The 27,088-nt window shown below is 40.2% G+C and overlaps 1 protein-coding gene across 3 annotated transcripts in view; it reads left to right on the top strand.

Annotated features, from left to right (window-relative positions):
• The first annotated feature begins 12,989 nt into the window (after nucleotides 1-12,989).
• The window catches only part of ppp1r12a (protein phosphatase 1, regulatory subunit 12A), a 52,910-nt gene continuing 38,811 nt past the window's right edge, over nucleotides 12,990-27,088 (top strand). For all 3 annotated transcript variants that reach the window (XM_053313758.1, XM_053313759.1, XM_053313760.1), the window contains exon 1: nucleotides 12,990-13,310. In XM_053313758.1, coding sequence (XP_053169733.1) covers nucleotides 13,074-13,310 — 237 coding nt within the window. In that variant the 5' untranslated portion in view covers nucleotides 12,990-13,073. The remainder of the gene's footprint in view (nucleotides 13,311-27,088) is intronic.

Genomic DNA, 27,088 nt, shown 5'->3' on the forward strand with positions numbered 1-27,088 from the left:
CAGAGAGTGTCACCACTACACCAAAGCCCTCTTTATTCCTCAGTTTTATTTCTTCTCTTTTTTTTTTCCTCCCTTCTCCTCTCCAGTATCTGATGGGCTGTGGAACACTGAGCTCCAGCCTCGCTTTGGCCCTTGACAACATCTGGGAATACAATGATGAATATGATCACTGCCAGCAACTAGCATCCCCTCATTTCTCTCCCTCTCTCTCTCTCTCTCTCTCCCTCTCCCTCTCTCTCTTTCTGGTTGTGCCTGCACACATATTAAAATGTCCAAAAGATGATGAAGTGTGACCTTGACAACATGATAAGTACATGTTACAACTTGTGGTCTAGTCCCCTCATAATTGCTCGTAACAAATGAGCGCTGTGTCATGCTGCTTGTGTTTTGTGTCGTTTTTCTTCACTGTCTTGGAGTATATTCAGTCATTTTGTACTTTTGGTGTGTTATTAGAGTGTATTATATCCATATTGTGTTTCATGTTGTCTATACTATTGGTGTAATTCTGTTCTCAATCACTGTGTGTTCCAGGCTCCCAGGGGGAGAGGAGACGGGGCTGGGAAGCTCTGATGGGAAAGTGGGCCAGCGCTCTCAGCCCTCCGCTGGAGAGCTCCTTAAAAGGCCTGGAGAGATGATGTCGTAGACCCCCCCCCCCCCCTCTCTCCCCCCTCCTCTCTCTCTCTCTCTCTCTTTATGTTTTTTTCTTCCCTCCTACAGCAATGGAGAAGCCCGGCTGCAGGAGTAGAGCCAGGATTTGGCCATCAGCACATCAGAGAAACACACGACACTGATGACTTCATTGAGTTGAAATAGGGCCTCCATCCATCAGAAGCTGGAAAGGCTTATTATGAAAGATAGGATTTCCCGGACTGGGACTTATTATGGCTTACTGTACTCACTGCTCATATACTGGGTACTTTTTGAATTTCAAAGTGTTTCTAAACTTGTGCAGCGGAGGTAATAGGGGAACTGCAGCACACTTCCCCATATCTGCAAAACAAAAGCAGAAATGAGCAGAGCATGCAGTATCACGACAACAACAGGAGATGCAGAAGTTGTCTTTTGTAAGTCGCACTTGACTAATAGTGAGACCTTGTTATGATGACACCTTTGGCATACATGTGCTATATCCTGGTAGTTTTGACTATCAGAATGCCCCAAACTCATTAAATAGCGGATGTCTTTACACACAACTGCTGGCCTTTCTGTTTCAGTCAGCCCGACTAATTTTTTCCATGACAGCCTGCGCGACAGGGGTCAAGAACCACTTCATGTACACAAAGCGTGCAAGGCCAAAACAGATGGCTATGCCCCCTTCAACTCCAACAAACAATCCTTTTTGGACCTTTGCATTGGTTCTGCACAGGTGAGCTCCTGTGCCTGGAGTGAGGCTGCATCAGGAGCGTGTGGGCGAAAAAGCTTCACCCTTTTGCTCCCGAGGCTCCAATCTCCGAGCCATCTGCTGTTATCTGGGGAATGTTCTCCACACACTTCATGGACATATATGTACCAGTGCTTTGACGTCTTTTCTATTTTTAACGGCGGTCCGCCACTGGAGGTTATTATAATGATGTCACGCAGCCTTTCAAAATAAATCTGATTGTTTGTCTTGGGTTGCACTTCCTGCCCGCTTTTCATGTCATGTTTGTTTGTGTTTACTCATATGTCAAACAGGATTTTTTTTATGAGGGTTGTTTTAGTGTAAGGACTTGTTTTGCCTGACTTACATGAACACCCTCAGCTCTATTGTGTAGTATTCACAAAGCATTGTTCTCTTTTAAACTAGAGCTTTAAACTGTTGATCATGTTAATTGTGGCTTTGGTGTAAAAAAACAAAAACACAAACAGTCTAGACTTTAAAAATGATGATATTTAAAGGAATAACTTGACATTTAGAAACCACCTGTTGGTATAGTAAGCATGCAGCTGGAGCCAGCAGCCAGAACAATGTATTTTTTGTATGGTTTAAACAAACACAAACACTTTCTAAGACATTTGAGGTTGTCACTGTGGGCTTTTGGAAACAGTGATTGACATCTTTCACAATGCTCTGACATAATCAATTAGTCAAGAAATAATTGATATTAAAACTAAATGCAGATTAAAGGCTTTAAAGATTACCTTTAGGCAGAACCAGACTAACTGTTTCCACATTTTTCCAGTGTTTATGCTACGCTAAGCTAACCACCTGCTGGAGTTAGCTGTGAGACAGAGATTGGTATTGAACTCTCTAACTCTTGACAAGAAAACAAATAATCACATTTTCCAAAATGTCCAACTACTGCTTTAAGTTTAGGCTGTCATTATAGTTGGGAAGAAGGTTACGTCAGGAGCCAGGATATGAGGCTGAAAAATCAGTTCACCTTTAGGACATAAAAAGCCTTGAACTTGAACATTTTGGTACGTTTCCACTACGCTGGAGACAAAACCAGAGGAGTATGCTGATCCCATGTGACGGGGGAATTGTGTTCTGCTCTGTTTGCATTTGGAGGCTCTGACATGGGAAACAGGTAGTCACCGTCAAAGTGTTTTTAGGGGTAAAAGAAACTCTGCAAACACCACTCCCCATCCTCTTCTGCCCTCCCATCGCTTCTACCTGCTTTAGTATCCTCCTGTCCTGTACAGGTAAGAGGCTGTTGTTGACAGGTTCCACATGTGATGAACAACATCAGTCGTCACCTTGTCAGCTGGGACACAGCCACACCTTGCTGCTTGACCCATGCCTAGCAGATAACTAACATGACAGTAGGCCAGTGCCAGTGTGTCATGTTGTACAATGCAAGCAGCTGACCTCGTCCACAGCGTTCAAAATGCACTTCATTTACATTCCTCTGGCTCCACTTGGGACATGGGAGATGAGGATTGTGAATATTGGCACTAAAACTGCCTTGACCCAATTTGTTGTGCTCTCTAATTTTAAACTACATCAGAGAGCAGCTTGCAAACCAGTCTCCCATCTCTGCAACTAAAAGTCTATTTATTTGCATTAGCAGCAAATAGTGCCAAAATTATAAGAGATCAGTGGACACAAATGAGAATTTATAGTGTAAATGAGATTATATCAGAGTGTGACTGATTTTTTTTGTATCTTTTTTTAGTTTTCTGCTGTTTCACACCCACCAAGAAACTGTGGCCAAGTAGTCAGCTTGTGAAAACACCCAGTGCTTTGATGGTGCATTACTGGTCATCATATAACATCCAGCTGAAATCCAGTCAAACAAACAGTGCTACTCTAAATCTGTATTCACTGGTGTTTTTTCCATTTCCAAGCAGAAAATTGACAACATGTGAAGTGAAAACAGTAAATTCTTGATATGTTTGTGCCTGCAAGCTTTATTCTAGCTACAGAAGTTAGCACTGATAATACTGTCAGATGGCTGCATAAAGGCTAATAATCATATGTGGGTGGCTTTGCTGCAAGAGGGAGAGCTGAGTAGCACAAGTAACACTTATCTATTTTTAAGCTGGTGCTTGAGGGCTTCCTTTGTGAAACGTGTGGATGGAGCTTATGTGAATGTAATTTCGGTATAGGGGAGAGTTAAAAGCCGAGAGTTAAAGTGTTTAGGAGTGGACAAAATTTGTGTTTATGTAATTAAGGCCTGAGATGGACTTTTTTAATTTAAAGATGGCAAAAATGATTATTTACGAGTTTTTCCATGTAATCCATGTACTCAAAGACATCCCTAGATCGGGGCCTTAACCCTTGACTGAAATGAATTGAATATGATGGATGCCAGTGATGGGAAACATTGTAGCCAGCAGATATGCTTTGTAACTTGTAGTAGATTTGAGGATTACCAAGGTCGTGGGAGATGAGCACGGTTAGGAAACAAGATATATGACACCTGTTAATTGAAATGTGAACCTGTCCACATGTGAAGTGAAGTACCTTGAAGTACTGCCCATGACAAACGAGATGGTCTGTGACCTTTGACCTCAGAGAATGCGCCCACTGGGCTTGCACCCCGTGATCATTGGCGGGGTTGAGTTCAGTTCACAATGTGTAAGTGGTATTTAAACCTGATAGGCCAGAGGGTTTAAAGACTGAACACGGCTCTGTTTTTCCACTCATGCTTCTTTTCATCAAGGTGAATGGAAATAATGAGGGCAGAGGGTTTCAATAGCTAAATCAAGAAGTCTAAAACAGGAAAACCAAAGCCTCAAAATTATCTAAGAGATATATGGTGTCACTGGAGGAGAATCTTTTTCAGCTTTCGTGGAAATAATTTCGAAGAACCTCTGATTTAATTTGATTATTCAGTTAATTGACCAACCATGACCATAATAATTTGGCTACTGCTGCATGCATAAATTTAATGAAAAGTCATTTTCATAAAAATACTTAATAACATTAACCTGCTGGGAGAGGTGCTGCTTGTGTCAAAATGTGATTTTTGCATTTGTGAAATAGTCATTCATACTGATGAATTAGCATGCATCTGTGCGGTTTCCCTCCACTTTTCTGAGGGTTTTAGCATCTTAGAAGTGATATTGTGGTTTTCTGGCACAAAACTTTGCTGTTTTTGGTTCAGTCTCACATCAACATCATTTCCAGCTGCAGCAGGCAACTTTTTTCAGTAAAAAAAGCTTTGATAAATGCACTGAAGGCTACATGCCCAGCACCAAACAGGCGGACAATATGAGTGACCAGCTGGTGAACATAGTCGACCCTGCAAAAGAGTTTCCCTGAAGAGTTAGTGAAGAGCAAAGCAGAGGTGAAAGAAGAGTGAATGTTGGACTAAATCAGACTTTGAATTAATGCTAATGTTGCACCGTATCTGCTGGATGTCCTACTGTTTGCTTTTAGAGTTATAATGTGATATATGTCATTGTTGTACCTCCAGCTTACTGAACTGACACCTAAAGGCCAAAATATCCATTCATGCATGTTTAAAGAATAGGTTCACAACTTTTGAGTTGTAGCTGCAGTGACCATAAATCATCTCGAAGGACATAGGGGCACACAAGGATTGTTTTTATACGGACTCATAAAAAGTGACCCATGTTTAATACAGTTCCTGTTTGGTCATTTATAATCATTTGAACTGTCTCCTTACAAGCTCCTCCACAGTCATCTGGATACACATACAAAACATGCTCATCTTCATCTGGCTGGAAAACAATCTTTAAATTTGACAGCAAAAATTGATGATCTTTTTTTCCATGGCTTGCTTGGCTGAAATGATTCATCGTAGCTTTTAGCACTAACCCATTACAGGCTTCGCTGCAGCTCCAGATTTGGCCTATTATTAGCCTCTTTTCTCTAGGAAACAAGGTCACTCAAATAGCCTTGTCTTATTAGGCTGTCACTACTCATTTGGCCTTAAAGAAACACACATCCCAGAATTAAACGTGTCTGCATCATACACTAAGTCCATTGTTCATTTACACATACCTGGCATAACATCGTCACCATACATTTGAATTGAGTTAGCACAATCAAACATCCATTGTTATCATGCCAGCATAATGGCCTGGGATTGAAAAAGCAGAATCAAGTGATGCTCCAGCTGTACGGCCCCTGCTAAGTGAAAGCAACTGCCCTATTTCTGTCCAGGGTTAAGGCTCAGCTGTCGTCTGGGAGTAGATCACCTCATGAACACTCCCCAACCCGCCGCTATCCTCCCTGCCATGCACCCAAAACTGCGGAGTACGGTTCTCTTGCTGAGATATCTTCTCATGTTAACACAGGCCTTTCAGACTGCCAGGTGACACAAATTATCACATCAAAAGAGGCATCCATAATGTTCCTGAGCATATGTGCATGCAGTGGTGCATATGTGAAATGAATAATGTGACATCTGTCCTTTAAGATGCTATGGGGAGCCTTCAAAAGCTCCAAGCCTATGCATGTGCAGACTTTGTGCATTAATCCCTCAGTTTTGCAATAACACTATACTATTCTGATTCAAGTGATTATTGGACATAAAGTAGAATACACACTGCATAAACACATATAGAGGAACCCAGATACAAGTGCACAAAGCAGCATCCACAGTAGAGAAGAAGGCCACAGCGTGTGCACACTGGCCGGATCAGGTTTCTATTATTATTCAAGTTGATGATGAGAAAGGTCTGAAACAATCTGCCACCCGTTCCCTCCCCCTTCTTTGCCCCACCTGCCATTCTCTCAACTGCCTCTCCTCTCTCCCTGTTTCTCTGCCAATTGGTTTCTGTTCCTCCACTTCACTGCCTGACGCATGATTGGCCTTGGACATAGTCTGCTTTCTCATTCCGTCCTGCCACTAAATACTTTGACAGTTGAAGCCCCTTGTGACTTTGGACGGGGAGGTGAAGTCCCACACATAGTGCAAAGAAATAGTGGTCCGCTCATCAGTGATGAAAGTGGGTTTGAACTTATATCCGGCACGCAATGTCACCTTTGGGGCTTTTGCTTCATGGATGAGCCCTTCTCGGAAGACCATGTTTTGGTTTTCATAGGAATCACTCACTGTACACTTGCTGACTCTCACCTGATTACGCTGGCCGGGACAAGCTTTTCAGTCCACCGGTGACTAATTGAAAGGGTCTGCAGGGTTGAGCCGGCACTATCAGGGTATTTCTCAACATCACTTTTTAGACGTCCTCTGATAACATCAAAGCATGACTATTTCTATCTGGTTGATAGCACTGTTGTCTGGAACTGCAAGTCGGGGGGAAGAGATGAGTGTGTCAGTGTCAGAGGCGCCAACAACAGGCATTGGGTGACATGGGAGCATGAGAGCTGGGCATCTGGCTTCTCTCAGATGGGGCTCAGTTGTCCTCGCTTCACCAGTCACCCATCTGTGAGTGCTGCTTGTCTGGGTCGCTTGAACTTCCATGCTCGTAGACTGGAATATGGACTAAATAGTGGGTATATTCCCAGTCTGATCTCAGTGGTGCAGCCTAGGTTTTTGGAGGCTGATATCAATATCAGACTAGACTGAATTATGCTGGTAACTGATTACTGTGTTTTATATTCAACACCTGTAAAATAAAAAGTTGCATACTGTTAGCGGTTTCCCCCTTTTTCATTGCCTTTATGTTAAGCTAAGCTAACAAGCTGCTGGCTAATTATCGAACAGAGATGAGTGTTGTCAAACTCCAGAAAACAAATAAGATGTCAAACTATTTAATTCAAATATTAATTGCCAAAAAAAACTCAAAAAAATTGACTGAAACTAACTGTGTAAAATTATGTGCATGCTGTACACACTGTTGCTATGTTGCTGTGGCTAATATCACTCAGTATTAGCCTATTAGCATGCAATTATACTGTATATAGTGTACCTTTAAGTGTCACTATGTTGTACCACTGATACCCAAGAAAAAAAAAGTCTGCTGTCCCTACAAAACACACAGTCAGCCAAACAGCCCTCCTCCTTCTTGCCAGCTGTCTTTCCACAACACTTGACTTGCGCACCTCATCTGGTTTCACAAACCACACCAGAGAACAGGCTCTTCGGAAACACTCAATTAAAGCAGTAAACACAGGCTTCCTCTTAGGAATCAGTCAAAGGTACTGAGGGCTCTGACAGTGATGTCAGGCCGCCGGGAACACGCCTACAATGACATGACTTTTAGATCTGTCGTTGGGTTTTAATCAACTCACTCACGCACGTCTAGGCAGCTGAAGACAAACAGTGAGAGTGCGCCAGGGTAATTTTGTGGTACTGATACACTTGAGTCACTCTTATCCGCCTTTTATCCTCTCAAGAAACAGGAACAACAGCAAACAGTCATCTCAGATCAAAGTGAAGGGTAATGAAAGACAAAAGTCTCATGACACATGCTGTGTACTGCAGGACGGCTGTATAGTCACAACTGCTTGTCAGTGGTGATGCTGACAAATGATTTTTATCTGGTGTTGTAGAATGTATTTCCTGTTGAATCACTCAACATGCCAATAATTATCACAAACATTGAAATGATGGTGAATCCTCTTTTCTTTTTCTGTTTTGACTCAAACAAGCTATAATTTACTGTATGTCATTAAAGATAGGACTAAAAAGTATAGTATATGTTGACATCACTGACATAAATACAGCTGTAGAGCAGGATACATAAACAGGATGCGTTTCTGTACATTCAACATGTTTGTTATGGTGTTAAGTGGAATGTGCATATACACAAGTGTTTCCATGCCCTCAGTGCAACAGGTTACCCCCTCTTACTCTTATGGAGATGTTAAGTAAGGGTTAGGGTTAGGGTTAGGGGGTTAGGGATTTTAAGCAAACTTTAGAGGAGATCTTTAAGTTGAAAAATGCACTTCACCTTTGGGATGCATTCAAATGTCATGATGAGCATTTTGATGAGCAACTGATCCAAGCTTTCATTTTCTTTTTAGATTGTTATTTGATGCAGACTGGCAGCCATCCATTTGCTTGTGATAACACCTTTATATTTCAAGGTGGGTGCTGGCAAGAGAATTCATAACATATAAATTCACCTTTAAAACCAACTCATTTGACTGAATATTGGATCCTGATAGTTGTGGCATCTTTATTACACTGCAGAAGCCTGCCTTGTGAGCTATATAACCCTAACCTTCACTGAAATCTAAGGACATACCAGTTACATGTTGTTTTTTATTTATATAATGAAAGGATATTGAAATTTCAGTGCTATCACATATCCACATGGTGATATTCAAATGTTATGTAAATGTAATTTAATCATTCTCAATAACCTCTTGAAACCACTGAACCAAAACATTCAGATAAGCACAGCCTCTTCTTGTTTGTGCTGCAAATATTAACACAGTCTACGGCTATAAAACACCACTTGTGGATCATGCAGATGCACAAAGACATAATATGCTCTCTCTATGTTCCCAGTTGGATGTGGCCCACATGGCTTCCTTTGTACAGTCACCATAAAGTTGGCCCTCCCTCCCAGGCAGCATCTTGCACATCACTTTCCCTCCAACACTCCTAACATCAGCACAACGAAGCCTCTGGCCAACAACTTCCTGACACTGACGCTGTTGGTGTTCCACCATCCCTATGACTCAGTACAACCACCATAATTTCCCATGACAGTTTTGTAACAGTAAGTATCAGCATCAGCTGAGCTCCCAGTCTCATTTGCTGCATTGGCAGACAATAAATGACTGTAAATCTACCTACATTCAGTGCCAGTGACATGAAAAATGGTTCTGAAATGAGAAAACTAAGGTAGCAGGACTTTATATAATGGCTCACGGTCACAGTTGTATAAATGTTTGGGATCATGATTCGGCTTGAACAGATTGTTATTCAGGATGTCAGCTTCAAGTTCAGTAGGTGGGTGGTATCTAATCAAGCATAGGCAGCATAATTTTCATAGATTTTGACCTGTTTTTTAGCCCAGAAATAATATCACTATCATCTGTAATGATGACTCAATGTAAAAAAGATTTAAAAAGTGGCTGCATGCTTCATACCCACAACTTGCGTATGAGGAGGTAATACCGCACCCCCTACTGAGTACACATGGGTGTCTGCCAACAATAACACATGGCGGTGCCAAAATAAAAAACACTTCATGCCTGGCCACCTTGTTTTTACTCCAGGTTGAGCCGGACCACCCCGATGCTTGAGTCCACTAGACATTCCTAGCACTTCAAGTGTTACCCATCAAATCATTACAGGTACTTTATGGGAAGACAGCTTTTATTTTCCTTCGGCGAGCAATGTGTTTTTATTAGATGGAAACTGAAAAAGTTACATGTGGCATAGTTGGAATGGCCATTCAATTGGATGCATCAATGCGTGGAAGAGAGGGAAAATACCTCTAGAAGTGAAAGTTTGCTTAGTTAGCATGGTTAAATGTCATTTCCTGAAATGAAGACCAAAGAAAAAAAGACAAGTCAACTTGGTATGAAAACACTAACACACACCCAACTACAAACAAGTGCTGCATCATGGTCAGGAGTCAATAAAAGTTCATTTTAAGCACTAGTAATGATCAAAAAAGTCTGAAAACTAAATATAGTCCTATTAATTGGAAGGCTTTGAGGTACCGGGTTACCAGGTGGACAAATTGAAATGGACATCATCAAACTATTTTAGGATTCATTATTTTATCTATATCAAGTTCCTTCCTTTTTGTCTTTTTTTTTGTCTGGCTTTGTGGTTTTCTATTGAAGACACTGTACTGAACATATGGCATTGCAGATAAGTTAAAACATTTTGGACAAAATGTAAATCATGTATAAAGATAAAAAAATTGCGAGAACTAAGAATTTAAAACTGGTATTCCACGATAATAACAAAACATGCAACAACAGCAAAGAAAATATCCATGGCTTCCTGTACTGTATGGGTAAGTACTCACTCTACTGTGTTAATATGTAAAATAAATGAACAATTCCTACATTATACACTCAAAAAAAGTATTAAAACTTTTTACTTAACATTCAATACTATTTTTAAAAGAAACTGATTTAGTTGTTGCTTTAATTATTTCAGTGTTGTAGTTGAAAATGCCACTGTTGAACTAAATTGAACTAAGACCCTTTTTCATGTACCCAGTAATTATCTGGTACAAAAATATTAACTATTAGTAATATTGTATGGCCATTGGAAAAGTATGTTATGTCTGTAATGATGCCTGTTTCTGAAAATGCTTGTGAGCCAGCTAGACATTATGTAATATGTTCATTACATAGCTCACTCTTTTTCCATTGCTTTATTTATAAAAAAGTGTCACTTACAACATGTGTGACTATAATACAAAAGCAGAACAACCAATTAGGTATCATACTGAAACAAAGACAGCATAAAGGACATAACTTCACTTTCAGTTTGTTTTTACAGTGAACGTGGTAACAGGACAAAGGGTAAAAGTAATAGATTAATAAATAAATAGATAGAAGAATGACTTAACAGAAAAGGTGGGCAATAAAATCATCCAAAAAAATGATTGGATCATAATAACTGTGTGCAAATGTCTTATTGTTTATAAGTTGGATAGACAAGAAAATACTTCTTTAATTCAGTCATGAAAAGTTCAAACGATGGGCGAGACCTCGAGAACTTGGATTTATGGATATGAAATTTTCTCAGTAAAATTAATAAATTGACAGTCTGTTGAGTTATATCTCTGGCTTCCAGTGTAATTGAATTGTTGGTCTGAGTGTCTGAGTTTTTTCCATAATAATGACGTATACTGACTCCATGAAACAGATGTGTAGTTGTACTTTTTTAAACTTTTTCTTTTCTTATAAAATTCACATTTATTATACATGATAACATTTGTCGGTGCAATATATGTTATGTACAATGTTTTAATATACTTCTCTCAATTTGTTGGGAGCTCATTTTTTTCTCCTTATTGAATATTAAGTACATACAGATATTCAGCTGGAGGACATGATATGGACATTCTTGTAAAATTCAGTCTTCCAATGTGTGAAAAAATACACAGATTAAGATAAATATAAAAAATAAAGTATCTAACCATAATTAATAAACAATAACATCAATAGAAGTCAGTATACCTGAATTACAGGCTACAGAAAATATTTTCTTTAAAATGCAACTTTCTTTGTTCATCATAAAGGTTAATGTATCTATTGAACTAAGGATTGGGAAGGACTTTTAGAGAATCTTTCCTTATGTATCTGAAATTTACCAACTACAATAATCATGTCATTTGAATTTAGTAATACTGCATTTAGGTATAATCATTATAAACAAACATCTCTGTCTATATCTCTCCATAACACAGATGAGGAGGGGCAGTAACTGTTTCTGGATCAGCACCACAGAAGGATCTTGTTCAAAATACAGAATTGTAAGGGGCTCAACCATGCTTTGTGCCAGTTTATATTATCTAATTGTGAATTTCAAAAAAGGTAGAAATGTTATTATAGTTCTGAAGCGCTTTCCTGATCCTAATGATTTTGTACATTTAATGTTAACCCAGCTCACTCTCCCCCTCATAACCTGCTGATGAAGAGTCATCATCACCAACTTCAGTTTTGAAAGGTGCTACAGAAATAAAGTTTATTATCATTATCATTATTATTATTATTATAAATAAGAGATACACCTTGCTTTATAAGAAACAATCTCCCTTATACATCATGAAAAACACCTGGACTTAGATTTTGTTGGCTTTAATAGGTACTTACCCTAACAGTTAAAAACATTTGTAAGAAAATTAGAAAAGTAATCAAAAAGTAATCAAATGTCATAGATTACATTACTTTAGAATAGAAAAGTCTACAATGAAACTGAGAGAAATCCATTGCATTTCCTAAATATCATTCCCAAACCCTGCTATTTGTACATTTTATGTTTAATCCATCTCTCTCTCTCTCCTCTCGTAATCTGCTGATGGTGACGTTATACTGCAGCTCCAATGTAATAAGTTACATTACTTTAGAATAGAATAGTCTTTATTGACATTGTACATGTAAAATGAAACTGAAAGCAATCCTTATGGTAAAAAAAAGAAACAAGGTGCTTATGAAAGAATAAAATAAGTTAGTAATTAGTACTTAAACTATAGTATTAAACTAACTAAAACACATAATACACACACAACATTTCACTCGCTGCCATCAATATTACACAATTCCCCTTAATATTAAACTCAAAGTTGTTATTAGGAGGATCAGGTTTTTTGAGCATTTAGAGCAGTTTTTGCAATCAAAACTGATTAAGCATTTGAAATCTATCTAATCTATATCTATAACTAGTAATCTGTTACCTATTACATTTCCTAAATAACCTTTCCAAACCCTGCTATTTGAATATTTCATGTTTAACCCATCTCTCTCTCTCTCTCCTCTCATAATCTGCTGATGATGACGTTATGCTGCAGCTCCTGAGCCCCCAGATCTCGCGATGTTAAGGAAAAAACAATCCAGACGCCCTCTCCAGCTCCCTCCTCCTCTCTCTCTCTCTCGCTCGCTCGCTCGCTCTCTCTCTCTCTCTCTCTCTCTCTCCTCCCTCCCCTCATCTCCCTCCCTCCTCCTCTCCACCTCCACCACCACCACCGACAGCCCTCCCTTCCCACGCCCCAGTGCGCTGTGGGATAGTGGGCACTATAAAGTATATCCTCTCTCTCGGAGAAAAGATAAGAAGCCCGAGACCAGGAGGGGGATGAAGATGGCGGACGCCAAGCAGAAGAGGAACGAGCAGTTGAAGCGATGGCTGGGCTCGGAGACGGACCTGGAGCCTCCCGTATTGAAGAAGAAGAAGACGAAGGTGAAGTTCGATGATGGCGCCGTGTTTCTGGCCGCCTGCTCCAGCGGCGACACCGAGGAGGTGCTGCGAATGCTTGACCGGGGAGCAGACATCAACTACGCCAATGTGGACGGTCTCACTGCCCTTCACCAGGTTTGTGTCCAAGCTGTGTTTGTTTATATATGTATACATGTTAACATACCGGTGTGTGTGAGACACTGCAAGCCGGGCCGTGTGATACTAATGTCGGGGAGAGAGGGGGGGTAGGTCTGCTGCTTTCCCCTGGAGCACCTGTCAAGTGGAAGCCATTCTCATCCTGTTGTTTACCTACCTAGTTTTTCCTCTCTCTTTCTCTCGACGCAGAGTAGTGATGAACAGATGAACAGCCTCTCTCTGCGTTTTTTTTAAGTGTGTTGGTTGAGGTAGTGGTATTTTAAACCTAAATCTAAAAAAGAAGTGTGCATATCACAATAAAAGCTGCCATGTTATCAGCTACTATAAAAGGCACAACTTCTTCATTTAAACTAGGGGTGCAGTCTAATTGCTGTAACTGCTTGAAATTACATTTAAAAAAAGCTCAACTCTCATCTGGTGTTTTATGGTGATGCTGTATGAGTTCAAACGCGAAAAATGTTGTCATTGATTGAGATTGAGATAAACATACACAGCAACCAAAAATGCAAACGACAGCAGTGGCTATAACCTGGATGTAGCAGTAAAAAGTCGTTTTGTTGATATATAAAACCTCTTCAACTGTGGCTGTGGCTACTCTCTGGAGAGGAAGCTAGCTTTAGTTAGCGTTTTTTTTTAGTTTGTTACAACGTCATTCAGCTACATGCTAATATTATCAACCCCGTGGTCACCTTGTAAAATACGTGTTTACCATATTGTTTCCCATAATGTCGCTGAAATGTGTCAAAAAACATGATAAACACTGGGGTGAATTGTTGCAGTGCAGTGTTAGCCGAAGCTAAGTTGGATGCTAACGCTACGATAGCATGCTAAGCTAAGCTGTCGTCACAAGCTAAGGTTAATTCATTCTTTGGCTAGCTTCAGAAAATGATGACAGCAGGTCTCCAAAAGTGACATTTGGCGACTGTGGGTTGTAGTATTTGTTGTTTTCAGCCATTTGGTATTAATGGTAGAGTTTTGCATGGTAGATTTTGCCCGCTAACGACGGGTAATAGTAATAGCTACGTTTGACTAGCCTCTTTAGCCAAATAATGCAAATGGCAGCTCGTTTTTTTGGACACAGTATCACCAGGTGATGAACGGTGTTTGAGGTGTTTTGTAACCAAACATGGCAAAAATGTCTGATTATCCAGGTTCAATACAACACAAGTCCAATGATTGTGGTATCTAGTTGTGTAAAAGTGCATTGACCATTTAATAAATGCAGTTAAATGAGACGCCATATGTATATCTGTATATGTATATGTAACCAGGTTGGATTTAAGAGATGTATAACATTAAAACAAACCTGTTTAGTGTGGTAGGTATAATTGCTGCATTTTTGTTGAGTTAAGTGTGAGTTGTGTCACTGTAGTTTTATTAATTTAGGTTAATTTTGTGCAATGCTCCAGATGTGCCCCCCCCCCACCTTTTTTACTGTTTAACATTTTATAAGTAGATAAGATTTATCGATGGGAGAGAGACACTTTGATTTTATTACATGCAGTGACATTTCTTATAAATAGAACAAGATTATAGTAGTTTAGTCATCTGCAGCACATCAATAACAGACTCATCCACAGTTGTTAATACTCATAAATAATAGTAACATTTGATAAAGATCCGTAGCTGGATTTGTACCCAGGAATAATGTACATGCATGTGCCCTTTTTAAAAACCACTGATGCAACATGACACTCTCAGGTACTTTTTTAATCTGAAGAAATCAAAGTCTCAATTATAGCTTGTGGAAATAAGCCTGTCCACAATGCTGACATTCTGTATAAGGGCACTTTCTCCTCCCTATTTATTTGGATAGCAGGTGCTATAATGATCAAAGGATTAACACAAGAAGTTTAATATTAAATGCTTAATGCTAGCATAGGTTTCTAGTGATGTCACCTCATTACTCAGGCCCACATGTCCAGTCTTAGTAAGCCTGAGTACTGCTATGTGCACCTCCTCGCTTTCATGGTACATTTGTTGTCCAAGAACTTTTTACACCTACTAAAATTTGTTTGGAATTATCCTGCAAGAGGTCATTAGCTTGATCTTCAGATGATGGATTGATCTTATTTTGCATTGAGTATTTTTTGCTCCGTGCACATATTAGTCGTGTTGTTAAATCGTATCGCCTCGTCCTTTTGAGCTCAAGAGTCTGCTATAATTAAATCTGGAATTAGCCATGGCCCCCACCCCACCCCCCCAGTGCAAACTCATTGGGTGGAAATGTTGCCTTTTTTTGGGCTGATGTCCAGGGATGAGCTAGAGTGAGGAAAGAATTTGCAGTGCTGCTCTCCAGACCTAACCATCTCTGGAGACGAGAGGCTGCTCTCTCTCTCTCTCTCTGTATGTGTGTGTGTGTGTGTGTGTGTGTGTTGTAGGCCAGCATGTGATCCCTGGGTTTTTGGGGTCTTATAAAGGAGTTGAAGGCGATACAGGGATTTCGTGTTTGACGTGCTAATCCCAGAATTGCTGTGAGGTCAAGCTCGTGTTAGTTTCCTTAGATGAAGTGAGGAGAGGAGGAGATGGACAGTCAGTCACATGATGTCTTTCTTATTGATTTAAGATAATAGACCATAATAGACCTCACAGTGTAACTTAGCATGATTTCTAAGGTTGCAAATAATGATTAGTTTATCAGTTAATCTTAATTATTTTTTCCAGTTCTTCTATTGATTATCTTCTGATAAATTGATTAATCCATCAGTTAACTTACCAATAAATAATAACCATAATTACCTCTTTCTGAGACACAAAAAGTCACACAAAATAAAATCAGTGACATATTTTAACATCAAATCAATGAATGAAGGAACCATTTCAAGTTTAAGCTTTTACCTAATGACACTATTTATCACAAAAGTTAGATTTAAGCAGTGTGGGTCTAATTAGGAAAGATGTTCACTATATTCTGCTATTAATTACTGTAGATGGCATTGGGTATGATTTACTTCAATGGCTAATGTCTTGAATTACTTACCAGCAAAAGTTTGCTTACACTGACTTACAGCAATAATTTTAACAGACATTTGCTTAGTTTAGATTTGTAGGTCTATGTCCACATAAACAACCTGCAAATGCAGCATTGCTATACTACCTGTTAGTGTGCTCTAAGGGAGTCTTAACTGAGATCTTGTCTGAAACACAACAGATAAAAGCCACAGCGATGACTTTCAGGCACTGGCTACTGTCCAACAATCATACAGAACTCACTGTTGTCTCATCGTTTTGTGGTCCACGAGCCCCGGGATGTTTTTCTTTTGGGATGCTCGTGCATTGCGGTCTTGCTGCTGTGGTTGGCTGTTTCACTTTTACCGTTTTATTAGGTCTCTTTTTAGAGGTTTCCCACATTTTTAACAATCAGGTTCTGGCTTTTTCACATAGTTTTTCATCTGTACCGGGAGCAGGAGTCACCATAATTGAGGATAATCATAAACAATAGGGCTGGGCGATAGTGGCAGAATCAAATATCACTATAGTTTTGACCAAACACCTCGATATCGATATTTTGACAATATTGTAGGGATGACTATTGGTGGTTTCACAAAATGTTTACACAATAAGATTTTTGATAAATCATCAGTAATGTGGATATAATGAGTAAGTGGGTCATAAAACTGTTAAGGTCTGTTAAGCTCAGAAAATTACATTTTTACTGTAATGCAGCCTCGAAAAGCAGGAAAAGACAACATTTATTCCATATCACCATATTACAATATTCAAAATTTAAAACAATGTCTATAAAATATCACAATATTGTCAACCACCCCCCCCCCCCCCCCAATGCTTTTTTTTTTTGCAAGGGGTTATAAATACCACTGTGCCACAAGTTCTCCTAACTGGGTTTCAGGAGATGATACTAAGTTTGGGTATGACTCAGAGTCTGTAGCTCTGCTGCTTTGTAGTGCTGGGCCCGGGCATGATCTCACATTTTAGGATAAGAGGTGGCATCTTTGTGTGTGTGTGTGTGTGTGAGTCACGGACCTTCTGTCACTTTAGGAACTAGCTCTCGTCAGTGGTTGATGAGGATCGTTGCTGTTTTGCAGAGCTTTAAGATATTTTTTTGATAAATGCACATATGCTGGAACTCCATGTGCCACTTTTTGACATTTCAAAATCACCCAGACTGTGTAGATTCAGGTGCACAGCAGAGAAGGATGTACAAATGAATGAAGGCTCCAAAAAGAGGGGAGGGGGGGGTGGCGAGATTTCCAGATCCTGTCAGCTAAACTCGTCTCGGAGGGTAGCATTCCAAGTCCCCGTCGTCCTAGTCCACGCATTCCTCACATGACAGTCTCTGGAAACCATGGCAAAGAAAGAGAGAGAGAGCAAGAGCAGACATTCCTCAGCTGTCACCTAAACCCCTCCCCTCGAAGGTCCTTCTCCTCCCTGCTTCACCCTAACCCCCCCCCCCCCCCTCTCCCCCAATACCACCACCACGCCACCAGGGCCCAGCTGACTGACTGACTGACTGTCGCCCACTGAGCTCCATCAAGGCAATTAGTGTTGAGCTAACCGGTGGCTTGTCGCTTCACACACACACACACACAAGAAAATCTCCACGCTGACCTACACCTGAACTCTTCCTCTAGAGCGTTCACGGCCTTTGCGCTTACCCCCCCGCCCCCCCCCCCCCCCCCCCCCTCCACCAGGACCGACGAGGTGACGGGGACTGAGCTCAGAGCTTAACGTGTCACAGCGTCGGCGTTTTACAATGCCTCTCTGCTCTTGTTGACATTACACACCCTCATTACGGCCCTGAAGTCTATGAACATTATCTTGCGCCGTCTCCATGACAACGACTCAGGAAGGTTGCTAGTCACTTGTGTCGGCGGATTTGCATGTACAGAGTGGGAGTTGCATAACAGACCCGAGCAGAGAGAGAGAGAAAAAAGAAAAAGAGTGTCTCTGGCAGCAGCAGTTTTGAAAAAAAAAAAAAGTAAGAGAATCAACGTGTTTTTCTTCAATTTTTATTAAACGTGTGATGGGAGGATGGCGAGGTAGCCGTGTTTCTGTCATCTGTCATTTATCGCATTACATAATTGCAGCGGATCTCGCTCACAAGCCCCCTCCCGCCCCCCCCAACCTTGAGATTCTCAGCTGTGCTCACGCTCTCGCAGTTGGCCAAAAACAACAAAATGCCTTTGACATGTCCCTGTCCTCCTGATAAAAAGGCATCACGGCATCCCCCTTATAGACCCCTGAGTCTCTTGTCTGTGTGCCCGAGGGTTAGAAAATCCCGCCATCTCATGTCGGAGAGACCCCCCCCACCCCCTGACCGAGACAACACGTGTGCATCACATTTCATTACACTTGTTTTTCCTAGACTACACAACAGAGATAAAGCTGATAATACATTTTATAGAGCATTTTTAATACTGAAAGATGCTTTACAGAATCATAGACAATTAAAAACAATAAAAGCGAAGTAGAGAAGGAAAGAAGAAGAAGAAAACATCAAAACAAACAAAGATTAAAAGCAGATTTGAAAAGGTGAGTGTTGAGAAGTGATTTGAATATGACCACAATCCTCAGTTACCTGTCAGGTTTCTAGCTTGATGGGCTTGCCTGCATATAATAACCCCAAGATCTGATGACTGCTAGATAAAGACTCTCCAGAATTGCATATTTTGAGGATGAAATATAACACACATAGCGTTTCTGTCTTTACTGTATTTCAGCAGCTTGTAGGCATGGCCTGAGCGCTTTAGGTAAGTGAGCCCAGATGACAAAAGGAAAAGGTCTTTTCTTTTTCTTTTTTAATTAGGAAGCCCACCAAAATGAACTACATGAATGCAAACCATTGTCACAACATTTATCAAAATCACTACTTAAATCCCCCCCCCCCCCTTCTACTAGTTTAAGGACAGGAAAGCTTTCTGATTGCACTCATGCTGCAGAGCTTAGAAAGATTGAGTCATTTATATTAAGTTATTTATCACTTAGCTTTGTAGTGCTTTTTTTTGGTAGTGTAATTAAATAGTTGTGCCCTTTAAATGACTTATTCTTTAGACATGGCTCTGTAGGATATAATGAACACAACAATTGCACATATGTTGTAGAGATTAGAAAGATTTGGTCATTTATATTAAGGTATTCATTTCACTCATCTTAACTTTGTAGTGCTGCATTTCATTTGATATTTTAGTGGATATAATGAACACAACAATTGCATGGATTGTAATACAGTACATGCCAATGTGCTTTTTGTGTGTGCACACAAAAGAGAGGACTGCTTGCCTTGTGTAGTGTTATCATGCCCGTTTCTTTTGTTGTCCTTACGTAGCGTCTTAGCCAGCGCTCCTGTTACCTTCCCTGTGGAGGAATTACTGCCCAGGTTTATGCGTTTAAAAGTCAGGATAATAATGGTAAACAGCATTTTAAAATGTTGTGCTTAATGAAATGGAAATGTGTTGTTTGGTTTCTATGGTAAAAAGCATTAAAATGTTACTTTATATAAAAAAAAAGCAGGATCTCAGAGCCCAGAAGTTACTACCCTCTGCCCGTACTGTCTAGAGGTATTTTCATTTTTGGAAGAAGTCTACTTTCACATCACTTTTTTTTTTCCCCTAACAAAAGGTTACACCAGGCTTCCAGCGTCTTTGTCTTTGTTATGATTTAAGGCCCGGCTTACAGTAGGCATCAGTCACTCATGCATTTCTTACATCTTTGCAGAATACATTAAGATGCAACTCAATAATTCATAGACTGGAATCTAGACGGTCTACATGTTGTTGTTCTTTTGTCTAGCCCAAACAGACGGCTACCAGTCCTCCCTTTTCTTTTAATTGTGGTTGTCATGTTTTGGTATTTTAATGTTAAAAGCTAATTACCTGCTTCCCATGTGATGAGTAATGATTGCTGGTGACACACCTTTGTTTGGTGTTTTTTTTTTTTTTTTTTTTTGTAGAAGCCAAAGCATACACTGACTCACGTAACAGTTCAATTAAAAGCTTGTAGTAGATCTAGTTCTGGAAATGTAAACAACAGATTGATAGTTATGATTTGTAATCATTTGATTTTGATGCCTGTTTTTTGTATCTCGGTGCCATCCTTCATAAAGTCACTCTTCAGCTTCTCAAGCATCATCACATCTTTTGGTGACGCAGCAGTTAGAAGCTTTTAACCACCAAGTAAACAGTGAACTATCTATTTAATTCAAACAGATTGTCAACATTACAAACACAATAAAACAGGCGTGAAAATCACACCATGCTTGCTTCAGTATGGATTAAAGCCAAATGAATTAGACTCAATAGAAGAAACAAATAGTGGATGGAGAGTGCAGCTTGTGTGTGTGTGTGTGTGTGTGTGTTGAACTTCACACAGTAGATTTAAAGGTGTCATCTGTACTGTAGAGGCACTTACATGAGCTAAATTCACCCTCTCTTATCTTTTAGTATAGGTTAGTAATGAATCACTGCAGCAGCATTGTAACATCCGTGTGTTTGATGACTGACACTGTTAATTTTAGCACACACACAGCTCACAAAATTACCTGCGTGTAATTGGCAGGTCTCTCCTCATCGAGCTGGCCTCCCTCGCTGTTTTTTCATTCAGCCTCTCAAACCAAAACCCTATAATCAAAAAGCAGGAAGTCTTTGTTGCGTTTGTGTTTGCCGGCGCTTTGCAACATGCCGGGTCGTCTGCTGATTGTGACACGTCAATGTTGTTGTCATCACTGTCCCCGCTCACTCAGTATGTGAAGGTTTGTTCTGTAGTGCCTGTAGTCTGTTTGAATAGTAGTTGTTTCTATCTTGTTAATCAATCAATTTAATCTATCATAGTTTATTAGTATAGCACTTTTCATACATAGTAATGCAACTCAAAGTGCTTCACATAGTAAAAAAACAAAACAAAGAAAGAAAAGAAACAATGAGTCATAAAACAGGAACTGAGGAAACACTATCATCTAACTGTCATGAATCTGTAATGAGGAAACACCAGAGCAAAAAAAAAAAAAATCAGAATAGCCAAATTATGATTAAAAATTAATCAAATATAATGAATAAATAATAAAAAGTGGGTAAAAACAGAAATGTGAGGTGGGGTGAAATGAACAAAAAAAAAACCCCACACAAATAAAACAACCATTTAAATGACCAAGTTTAAACATGCTGATAACTTAAAAGTAAATAAATGTGTGCATAATTGTATAGAAAGGTCCGTACATGCTGTTTTTTTTAAAAGCTAAAAATCATTCATGGTACTGTTTTATTCCAGTCTGCATAGATCTTTATTGATCGCTACTCTCATTTTTTTCTGACACACTGCTGAGGTAATGCACAGCGAGGGTGAAATGCCAGAGGATGTGGAGCAGCGAGGGTTTTTCTGCAGGTTGGAACTGGTTCACCTGGGGTCGTAAGATGAATTCCTCAGTCGAGCAAAACCTGCTGCCACGTATATATTTTAAATATATATGTATGTATGTGAGCTGTGCTGACCAGACAGCGAGGGCTATGGACACAGACTTGACCTTTTAGCCTAAAAGTTTCATGTGGGCGGACTATTTAATATTACAATAAATTAGAATAGTAGATTGATTAAATTATGGTAGTGCTGCTTTATATATAGAATAGAATACACTTTATTATCCATAGTGGTGTAAAAATAGACAGAAATTACATGAAAAACATAGAATCCATAAAACTCATTTCAATTTAGAGGACTCCATTTTTCCAGTTTTATCAGTTTTCACATTATTAATGATCACCTGTACATGAAGTTGTAGCTCTTTTATTACATGGAGCAGCTTTGAAAGCAGCATGAATGCACCTTTTTTATCTATTTAAACTTTTGTGTGAGGTGGATTAATAATAAAAAAAAAGAAGATCCAGCCAGGTGCCTTTTTTAAAAATTAGGATTAAAAAATGAATGCTCTCCCCTCTCTTTTCTGTCTGCCCCCATGTTTCCAAGCCACGCATAGTATTGAGCTGCTGTGAAATGTTTGTGTGATGACTTCAGCTCCTTTTTTCTTTTTTTCTTCTTCTTTCTTTTCCCACCCCGTGGCACATAGTGTGTCTGTCTTCTACTTAAGCCAGGTCTTCTTGAAGCCGTCCCGCTGTTGTTTGCTTGGCGGCAGTCACATGCCTCACGCTGAGTGTTTTTTATGAGCTGTTTTTTGAACTGAAAACACCTGGACCCAGAGGCTGTGAATTCCTCATTGTCTTTACAGAGCAAGCGAGTACAATTAAGACATAAGAGCACATGTCCATTTGTTGTGTGCGGACGGGGGCGAGGTTACATTCTTTCCATTTAGTCTCAAAATGGCTGCGTCTTCGCTCGATGACGTGTGAGGGTTAAAGGTGAAAAGATGGTGGTTGACTCATTACCTCACACGATATACATTAAGACACAAAGATCATGGTATGTTTGCTCATTGCTTCTTCCACCTGTCACAGAGCTGAACATCTCAAACCTGTCTAACAACTAGAAGCCGGAAATTTGCCATTTAGGTTTTCAGATATTTTTTTTTTACACTGGACATTGCAGCTCTCCGCTAAAAAAAAACCTCTCACTTTCCCGTTGGTCTGCTGCTAGCTGCCATTCATTTACAAGAAGTGAGCCAACCTTTTAAGATGAAAACTGACAAAAATTAGGACAAAGCACTTTTATAAAAAGCAAAGTTTTGTGAGAAATGGAGGTTTGGAGATAAATGAGTTTCTAGAGGCCGACTACAGTATGATACTGAGGCTGTGCTGATGTGAAACGAATGTGATACAAATTAATTGGTAAAAAATATGTTTGGTTTGTGACTGAAATGGACTGAAGTTTTTTTTAAGCTTTTTTTTTTTATTACAGTAATTGACAACCTGACATTAGCATTGCATGCTAGCTCCGTGCTAAATATCAAATGTTGAAATGAGAAGTCGATGTCGATATAATTTCAATAACAAGACAAGCCGCAACATAAGGCGAGATGAAATGAAGTCCTTACAGTGACCTCTAACAGCATTTTATCTTCATGTTTTATAGAGCATAAATGTCAGGTCACTGAGTCCAATCAAGCTGAGTTGTTAATTGACTGTTACATGAATAATAAATGAACCGCAGCCACTCGGGCCGCCTTATACACAACTAACAATTCATTACAATACAACAATAAAACTAGAGATGCAGTGATTGCAATTTTTAGTCTGATTTCCTTCTCTCTCTTTTTTTTTTAAGTCTGACCCGCCATTTTTGTAGCTTTGCTTTGATGGAAAATTCAGTTGTATGTTCATAATAAGAAATGAACCTAGTATTTGGTTTTCTACATGACTACACGATAAAATGTTAATTTCATTGAAGTCAACCCAAAGCAAAATACTGATTCAATATTTGTCAGTGGTGCAGATAAAACCCCTGTGGGTACCACAAAGCACTTTCCCATCCTCTTTTTCACCTTTCATATGTTGTCATTTCTTAAATATTGTCTTTAGTAGTGTAACCAAAAAACCAAACATATTTTATAGAAAATTTCATGTAAGCCTGTCAGATAATCAGAAAGAGGTTAAACAGACAAAACTACAGCAGAGCCCCAGCTCCGTTAATTTTCAATGAAATATTATTATCAGACTTTACCTTAAAAGGTCAAATGACCTGGTGTCAAGTAAACTGTGTGTAAACAGCCAAGCACGTCCCATTGTGTAAACTCTGTGTTATATAGGCTGTTTTGGGCTGAACTGACTCACCGTCTGTCCCATTTTAAGCAGACCTGGATGGTCCAGGTGTAGCTCGGGTGTAGCTCGTGTTCAGGCCTGCTGGTGGTCGTGATAACAGTGTATGGCTGTGATGTCACTGTCTGTGTTGTCCTGTGTGCACAAAATGACCAGCGAGTAAATTTAATCAGCATAACATTGGATTTTTGAGACTGGTCGGGGACGGGGTCACTGGTCGAGGCTGATCAGCTGATTGTCTGTTTTCAATAAGTGACTGATTGATCAGTGTGTCTCTAACTAAGACCCTGATCAGTTTTGATCCTTAAGACCAGGACTCTTTATAGACAAAGTTTAATAATAACAATGAAATTCATGACCGTCATGTGGATGGTTATTGGGATGTTTTTCAGTGATTCATTGATGAATTGTGATGCATTTTACAGTTTTAGTTTAGCGATGATCACAGTTAATAAGATTAGGAATAATGCTGTTGAAAGCTAATTTGTTTGCTTTTGAGCTGCTGGGCTTTTTTCAGGTGATTATTGGCTGATGATTAGTGAACGAACACACTTAAAATGTGCATTTGTCACTTAAAATTTGCCTCCATACCTCCATATGTGTGTTTATTATTCAACGACTAGAGAAAGTCTTCTATTGATAATACAGAGCTTGTGTCGGATGGCAGGATGGTGAGAGGCGGGGGGTTATCGCTCTTCTTTCCTTACCGAGGTGGTGGTGGTAGGAGGGATCAGGGTGTTGGGAGATTTCAGGCCAAAGAGGAACAGGAAGTGGCTGTTTATTCTTCTCATTTCCTCTTTGAGGCTCCACTAGTTGAGCCTGCTTCTTCCACTCCCTCTGCTTTTATCATTGCTGCTTACCCAACATAGACACACGAAAACACACACACACAAGCATGCATGCATACAGCTGTCTTTCTAAACTAAGCATATCTTTACATTTTTGCAGCATTTTCTCACATAGAAATCATAGCTACGACCGAGCTCTGCATGCTATTAGTGACGTACATCATTACTTTGGTAGTTAAGTGTCAATCTAATTCAAAGCATGGCTGTGTTGACTGCAATTTGATCTTCTGTGTTGGGCTGGAAAACACATTAGCAAATAGCAAACGAATCTCATCTAATCTTGTGTGTGTGTGTGTGTGTGTGTGTGTGTGTGTGTGTGTGTGTGTGTGTGTGTGTGTGTGTGTGTGTGTGTGTGTGTGTGTGTGTGTGTGTGTGTGTGTGTGTGTGTGTGTGTGTGTGTGTGTGTGTGTGTGTGGATTTGTTGTGCTTGTTTTTACATGTGAGCGGGGCGTCATATTATACTATAGGAGCAGATTTCACTGTACTCAGCTTGTTTTGATCCACTCTACACTGTAAAAGCAGCCTCACTCTTTGCATGATGATGATGATGATGATGATGATGATGATGGTGCTGATCCATATGTGTGCTTTTAATGGTTATAAATTGATAGAATGGCTGCAGGGCAAAACCCCGGCGTCCACAGTGTCCATTTAACCTCTTGAGTCCGCAGCTTGTTGGTGTGAGCGATGACACAGTGCCAGTACGCTGAGGGAGGAGGGGAGGGGGGGTGCAGTGTGGCTCATGCTCAATGCCTCTTTAGTAGATTGACTGTCAGTGACTGCTGACTGAGCTTTCTACTGTCCTCTGTATAGTAGCCTCCACATAAGGCTTCTATTATATGGAAATATCAACAGAGGTCGTATTCTGCCATCTCTCCACGGCCATATGCCCCCCTCTCACTCTCCCCCTCCTGGTGCCCCCCTCTTGCCTTTTTGGACCCCTCACATGGAAACAAACTTGGCTCTCAAGTGGAGCTATTGTTTTGGCTGCTGAGCAAAAAGCCCCAAGTGAAACATACAGTTACAATCTCGCCGGCATTTTTCCCCCTCTTCCCCAATCCTGCTCTTCTTTTTCCATGGGAATCCCAGGGCCATATATGGTCGTCCTCGGTAGCTGCAGCAGCAACAGCAACAGCAGCAGCAGCAGCAGCAGCTAGAGCACTGAAGGCAGAGGGTGTGTGTGTGTGCGTGTGTATATGTGTGTGTGCGTGTGTGTAGTCTGGTTACAGCTCCCAACAGAGCTCATCTAGTGGAGGGACCCAGCTGGTCGCCCTGCAGCGCTCTAACCCTCCCCCTCGTACCCTCTGGCCTCCTGAACCCTGCCAATTGCACAGGAGCTGTGAGCTCTTTGTCTCAGGCATAAACACACACATACACAAACACACACAGATGTACACCACATAACAGACTGAACATTCACTCCACAGTCTCTCTCTCTCTCACAAGTATAGTTCATGTAATCCTTTTATTATTTATTCACCTCTAGTTTATTCCACTTCCTAATTCAATCCCACTTTTTTTTTCCACCTCCACGTCTAGCTTCATCTCTCTTAACACACATGAAAATGCAGACACATAACGCACTCATACTTACATGCAGGCGGTAAGAAGGAATTCCTTTTGTGGAAGTGGCTGCGCGCCTCTGAGCCGATGACGTAGGCCCGTGAGGAGTGGCCAGGGCGCTGATGCCTGAAGCCCCAAGGCTAGGAGTATTACTTATCTGGGAATTTCTCCACTGGTATGCTAGTCCAGGGCCTCGCTGCTGCCTGGTTAGATGGTTGCAGAGAGCAGTTGTACTGCTGCTAGAGGGGGGAGGGAGAGAAGTAAAGTAAAGAGAGAGAGAAACAGAGAGAGGCCACTTCTGATATCCAGAAGAAGCTGCTTTTTTTGTTGTCCATACTGTTGCTTTATATGGGAGAAAACAGGTAATTTCCCTGCAAAACAAAACAGAAAGCAAGTCTCTGGTTAAAAAGCTTTACTGTGGACCTCCTGACTCCAGTTAATATGTAATGTAATGCACACATTCCAAAAGCAAACAACACTACCTTTTTTTTTTGTTGTTCTTTCTTCTGCACATAAACCTAACTTTAGCATAAATACCTGTAGTAGAGAGTTTTGGCCATCTTCCATCTAACCACAACCATTACAGCAGATTTCACCCCCCTCTCCTCATACACAGAAAGCATCAGATGATTGTATGAGAAAGCAGAAATTAGCAAGTGGTTTTTGCCATGATTTTTAAAAGGCGTTG

Source organism: Scomber japonicus, chromosome 23, assembly GCF_027409825.1.
Source record: "Scomber japonicus isolate fScoJap1 chromosome 23, fScoJap1.pri, whole genome shotgun sequence".
Taxonomy (NCBI): domain Eukaryota; kingdom Metazoa; phylum Chordata; class Actinopteri; order Scombriformes; family Scombridae; genus Scomber; species Scomber japonicus.